Source organism: Salmo salar, chromosome ssa16, assembly GCF_905237065.1.
Source record: "Salmo salar chromosome ssa16, Ssal_v3.1, whole genome shotgun sequence".
Classification (NCBI taxonomy): Eukaryota; Metazoa; Chordata; class Actinopteri; order Salmoniformes; family Salmonidae; genus Salmo; species Salmo salar.
The window spans coordinates 8,855,680-8,862,278 of NC_059457.1; the positions used below are offsets into that span (position 1 = coordinate 8,855,680).

General features: G+C 44.4%; 1 protein-coding gene across 1 annotated transcript in view; it reads left to right on the forward strand.

Annotated features, from left to right (window-relative positions):
- Positions 1–2,899, forward strand: part of LOC106573117 (testin) — a 48,709-nt gene extending 45,810 nt beyond the window's left edge. The window contains exon 7 of the mRNA XM_014147825.2: positions 1,685–2,899. Within this exon, the coding sequence (XP_014003300.2) occupies positions 1,685–1,876 (192 nt within the window). The 3' untranslated portion in view covers positions 1,877–2,899. The remainder of the gene's footprint in view (positions 1–1,684) is intronic.
- Positions 2,900–6,599: the final 3,700 nt, after the last annotated feature.

Below are 6,599 nucleotides of genomic sequence, written 5' to 3' on the forward strand. Positions count from 1 at the left end.
ACACAAGCTCTGTCAGGAGGAATGGGCCAAAATTCACCCAACTTATTGTGGGAAGCTTGTGGAAGGCTACCTGAAACATTTAACCCAAGTTAAACAATTTAAAGGCATTGCTACCAAATACTTATTGACCCACTGGGAGTGTGATGAAAGAAATAAAAGCTGAAATAAATCACTCTACTATTATTCTGACATTTCACATTCTTAAAACAAAGTGGTGATCCTAACTGACATAAAACGTGGAATGTTTACTAGCATTAAATGCCAGGAATTGTGAAAAACTGAGTTTAAATGTATTTGGCTAAGGTGTATGTAAACTTCTGACTTCAACTGTATATGGCGTGTATAGACAGCATGGACAGTATATGAATAGAAAAGGTGTACAGCAGTAGTTATACTGTATAGGATGAGCCATGACTAGAATACAGTATATGCATATAAAGTGGGTAAATAGTCTGTAAACTGTTAAAGTGACCAGTATTCAATGTCTCTATATACATGGGGCAGCAGTCTCTAAGCTGCCTGGCGGTAGCTGGCTAGGGACAGTGTCTAAGGTGCTGGGCAGAGTACCAGCTGTTGGCCAGCTCGTGATGGCTGATCAACAGTCTGATAGCCTGGAAATAGAAGCTGTTTTTCAGTCTCTCTGTCTCGGCTTTGTTACACCTGTACTATCTCCGTCTGCTAGATGGTAGCAGGGGGAACAGGCCATGCCTCGGTGGTCTTTGATCACTTCTATTTAGTGTGCCCCCGGTGATGCGTTGGGCTGACCGCACCACACTCTGGAGAGCCATGCAGTTGCGGGTGGTACAGTTGCCTTACCAGGCGGGGATGCAGCCCGGCAGAATGCTCTCAATGGTGCATCTGTAAAAGTTTGTGAAGGTCTTGGGGGGCCATGCTGAATTTCTTCAGCCTCCTGAGGTTGAAGAGGCGCTGTTGTCCCTTCTTCACCTTGGGTGTCTGTGTGGTGGGACTATTTCAGGTCCTTGGTGATGTGAACACCAAGGAACTTGAAGAGTTTGACCCCCTCCACTGCGGCACCATCGATGTGGATGGGCTTGTGCTCTCTATGCTGTCTCCTGTTGTCCCATTCAGCTCCTTTGTTTTGTTGACATTGAGGGAGAGGTTATTTCCCCGGCACCACTCCTATCTGTTGGCTGTCTCATCGTTGTTGGTGATCAGGCAAACTTGATGATGGAGTTGGTGCGTAGCCACAGTCATGGGCGAACAGGGAGTACAGGAAGGGGCTATGCACACACCTCTGTGGGCCCCTGTGTTGAGGATCAGCGTGGCGTAGGTGTTGTTGCCTACCCTCACCCCCTGAGGGCAACCCGTCAGGAAGTCTAGGACCCAGTTGCACAGAGAGGGGTTCAAATCCAGGGCCTTGAACTTAGTAATAAGCTTGGGCGCACTATGGTGTTGAAAGTCGAGCTGTAGTCGACGAACAGCATTCTCAAATAGGCATTTCTCTTCTCCAGGTGGGATAGGGCATTGTGCAGTGCAGTGGCTATTGAGCGCGTGCATGCATGTGTACCTGCGTGTGTGTGTGTGTGTGATATGATACCCTGTATTAAATGTGTACAAAGTATATTGTATTCGAGATACAACTCTCTGCTACATACTTTTGTCTACATTGAATATGTGTGTGTGATTAAACACACATCCCCCCCCCTTTCTCCTCACTCTACAGGTATGTACAGCCTGTCAGAACACAGTGGAGCCTGAGGCCCAGCGTGTCTCCTACGGGGAGTTCTACTGGCACGCTGAGCCCCAGTGCTTCCAGTGCTCCTGCTGTGCTAAGTGTCTCATTGGAGAGCGCTTTATGGCCATACAGGGCATGCTCTTCTGCTCTGTCGAGTGCAAGAAGAAGACCATGACCTAAGAAGACTATGGCCCAGAGCAGCGCACCGCAGCTCAACCTGATGACAAAATGATTCAAGTTTGGTCTAGAATGCGAACAATGGTCATTTCCCTTGACCTCAAACAACGTGGTTCAGTCTGCAACTAATTCTTGCCCAGATCACAATCAACTCTGCTCCTGGTGACAACCAACCCCAGTCCTGAACTCAGCTAATTTTAGTTTTCACTCTGCTTATTTCCACTCAAGACTGCAACCAATCATCTGAATAACAGTTGGGAATAACCTCAATATTGTCTGTTTCTCACTTGACATGCACTGTTTTGTCCTACTGTATCTCAATGAAACTACTCTAGTTTTATTGAGATACATTTTGTTGAAGTCTTGTTTCAGCACACTTTTATTTTTACAGTCACTTATTCATCCAAGTGTAAATCAGCTTTGGATTCACTACTCTGTCTACTACCAAAATAACTACCTTGGGTTGTTCTCATATCATTCGGCCTGTTGCTTTCTCTCTAGAATGTACTACTGATGACAGATATCCAACTCTAAGCAGCAGTATAAAAGCAATAACCTTACAAGAAATGATGCTTTATGTGCAGTGTTTCTGTTCCGCTAGAAGCAGCTCTTCATTGTTGTTACAGGCGGATCAGTATCTGACTATGCCAAGTGGCTGACTGATTCTCTCCTACACGGTCCTGGAGAACCCAGGGGAACGCAGGTTTTCACAAGTGACACTATTATGGAAAACATCACTGAAATGTGAAGGCAGGTGATGTCATATATAGGTGATCTACAGAACATCTTCAAATGATGACGACTCTTGAGGACCAACGAAATGATAAGAAATGAGAAAGTACAGTTCTTTCTACTGTGGTGTCTAATTACCTGCGTCCTCCTTTCTTTCCTGCTGTCTTTTTGATATTATTATATTGTCTTCACAATAATTTGCCATTTGCTTTCCTTTGTTTCTTGCTCAATGAAAAGCACTTAATGATATTTTCTCCTCACGCTCTTACAAACTAATAAAGATTTTTGCCATGATTAGTCCTGTTTGGTTCGTACTGGCATACAGGACATACAGTGGGGGGAAAAAAGTATTTGATCCCCTGCTGATTTTGTACGTTTGCCCACTTACAAAGAAATGATCAGTCTATAATTTTAATGGTAGGTTTATTTGAACAGTGAGAGACAGAATAACAACAACAAAAAATTCCAGAAAAACACATGTCATAAATGTTATAAAATGATTTTCATTTTAATGAGGGAAATAAGTATTTGACCCCTCTGCAAAACATGACTTAGTACTTGGTGGCAAAACCCTTGTTGGCAATCACAGAGGTCAGACGTGTCTTGTAGTTGGCCACCAGGTTTGCACACATCTCAGGAGGGATTTTGTCCCACTCTTTGCAGATCTTCTCCAAGTCATTAAGGTTTCGAGGCTGACGTTTGGCAACTCGAACCTTCAGCTCCCTCCACAGATTTTCTATGGGATTAAGGTCTGGAGACTGGCTAGGCCACTCCAGGACCTTAATGTGCTTCTTCTTGAGCCACTCCTTTGTTGCCTTGGCCGTGTGTTTTGGGTCATTGTCATGCTGGAATACCCATCCACGACCCATTTTCAATGCCCTGGCTGAGGGAAGGATGTTCTGACCCAAGATTTGATGGTACATGGCCCCGTCCATCGTCCCTTTGATGCGGTGAAGTTGTCCTGTCCCCTTAGCAGAAAAACACCCCCAAAGCATAATGTTTCCACCTCCATGTTTGACGGTGGAGATGGTGTTCTTGGGGTCATAGGCAGCATTCCTCCTCCTCCAAACACGGCGAGTTGAGTTGATGCCAAAGAGCTCCATTTTGGTCTCATCTGACCACAACACTTTCACCAGTTGTCCTCTGAATCATTCAGATGTTCACTGGCAAACTTCAGACGGGCATGTATATGTATTCTTGAGCAGGGGGACCTTGCGGGCGCTGCAGGATTTCAGTCATTCACGGCGTAGTGTGTTACCAATTGTTTTCTTAGTGACTATGGTCCCAGCTGCCTTGAGATCATTGACAAGATCCTCCCGTGTAGTTCTGGGCTGATTCCTCACCGTTCTCATGATCATTGCAACCCCACGAGGTGAGATCTTGCATGGAGCCACAGGCCGAGGGACATTGACAGTTCTTTTGTGTTTCTTCCATTTGCGAATAATCGCACCAAATGTTGTCACCTTCTCACCAAGCTGCTTGGCGATGGTCTTGTAGCCCATTCCAGCCTTGTGTAGGTCTACAATCTTGTCCCTGACATCCTTGGAGAGCTCTTTGGTCTTGGCCATGGTGGAGAGTTTGGAATTTGATTGATTGATTGCTTCTGTGGACAGGTGTCTTTTTTACAGGTAACAAGCTGTGGTTAGGAGCACTCCCTTTAAGAGTGTGCTCCTAACCTCAGCTCGTTACCTGTATAAAAGACACCTGGGAGCCAGAAATCTTTCTGATTGAGAGGCGGTCAAATACTTATTTCCCTCATTAAAATATAAATCAATTTATAACATTTTTGACATGCGTTTTTCTGGATTCTTTTGTTGTTATTCTGTCTCTCACTGTTCAAATAAACCTACCATTAAAATTATAGACTGATCCTTTCTTTATCAGTGGCAAACGTACAAAATCAGCAGGGGATCAAATACTTTTTTCCCCCACTGTAAGTCAACACTCCCACAGATGTTAACGACATACCATTTAGAACGTAACCTGTGTACTTGTGAGCGCATTTGTGTGTGCATCTGTGTGTGATTCAGTTGCCAACATAGCTAGCACACCCAGTGTCGCTAGCAGGCTAATGTGACGACTACTGTATTTCACATGGGTGGAACAGCAGCTCTGCCACAGAACCGGACCCTCCTCTCCTGGGGGAAAAAAAAGAGCTCGGAGTAGCCTTGTTGTGTTTCAACCCACTCGGTGGAAGCGGTGCACAATTCAAGGAAGCCCCATTTTCTCTCAGGCCCCATTGTCTTTAGTGGCAGCCAGCCCAAAGCAACGCAGTGGCCTCCCTCCCCATACTGTACCTCTACTAGGCTTATACTTCAATCATACCCTTTCCTTTGATGTCATACTCCTATTGGACTTTTCACTGTGCTGCTTTCCATGCCTATGTCCCCCCCTCCCTCTCCCCTGGTTGTACTGTATTTTCCTAGGACCAAGGTAGAGGAGAAGTTTTTATTTTCCCTGCATTCTGACATGTAGAGATGATCTGTTGATTTGCCTTTGTTTCTCTCTACAATGAGAGCCAGGTGCATTGCACAAAATGTCCCTCTTAAGCTAGCCTTCGAGTCTGCGTCTTGTATTGCAACAATCAGAGAGGCTCAGAACCAAATAATAGTCTCTTTTAAGATTGTATCTCGATTCTACTAGCTTTGATATTATTCGCTATGTTATTCACCAGCGTACGCCTATGGGATGCATAAACCACAGCCGAAGACCAACTGGAAATACCATGGGATATACCTCAATGTGCTCTGTAATAGGAAAGTGAGGCACATTCTTTGGTATACCATTGCTGTTACATGTCCCCACACTACCGTCAACATTTACTTTTTGGATATGAAAAGGATTTATTGAGGGAAAGTTGGTAGTTGGTGGCATATCCATGTCATCAGTATAAAAACAATCCAGTCAATCCCATGTGAAGTTCTTTAGGACAGTTTGGCTCAGTTCCTGCAGAGGGCACACTTTCACATTCTATGGTGTTGATCCATTAGCTCTAACTAACCAGTATGGCCACAGTACATTATCACTCACTTTTTAACTATATTTAGCTAGCTTTGGCTATGACAATATGTTCTAATGGACACAAGGTCTGTGATGTTATACCATACTTGTTGTCTTGTCAGCTTCAGTTGTGTGAGAGGGATGCAATGTAGGCACTATAACATGCAGGGTAGATTGGGGTCTGGTCCAGCTGTGCCAAGTCAAAGCCAGAGGTATGTGAAGGCCTAAAGACTGATACTACGTGAGGAGAAGCAGCAGCAGCCATCTCTGGATAAATATCAGCTGGCTGGAGGCCAGATAACACTCCCCACATGCATTCCTTCACCCTGGAACGAAAGAGAGATGGAGAAAGAGAGAGATGGACAGTGGATGGGAGGGGAGAGGGATGGAAAGGATAGAAGAGACACCTTTTAGGAATGTTTTTATGGAAGGAAGAGGCCTGGAATGATTATCTACAGTACGTGAATATTTGAAGATATATTCAGAGGTCTGTGACCTCTGTCAGTGTATGATTTAATGTTACTGTACTGTACTCCGTTTAAAGCTAGCCGTTGACCTCTGGCTTTGTGCTCAAATGCAAGTCATCATGATGTGGGCAAAGTGTTCCCCTAAAATGGGTGGTAGTAAAAAACCTTGGTACGAAAAATGAAACATAATCGTCCTATGTTATGCAACCTGTACACCTTAGGGTGGGGACTTAGGTTGGGTATGGGATTGAGGCAGCCCCTTAAAGTGATAGATCAAATAGTGACAGAGAGTTGAATAGGTTGTCGTTAAAGATTATCATGATCGCTACAGTAAACTGTTTTTAAGTAGTTCCCCCACCCAAAGAATACCCATTTCACCCCACTTTACATCACAATAACAAGATGGTGTGTGTACATCCGTATTATGACTTGAAACCGTTAGTAACTTTCTATATTTACTCCAATTATTTTCTCATTTTCTCTACCTCTCTTTGGAAGTTTGGTTCCAGGGTTTGGCTCAGGCCGAT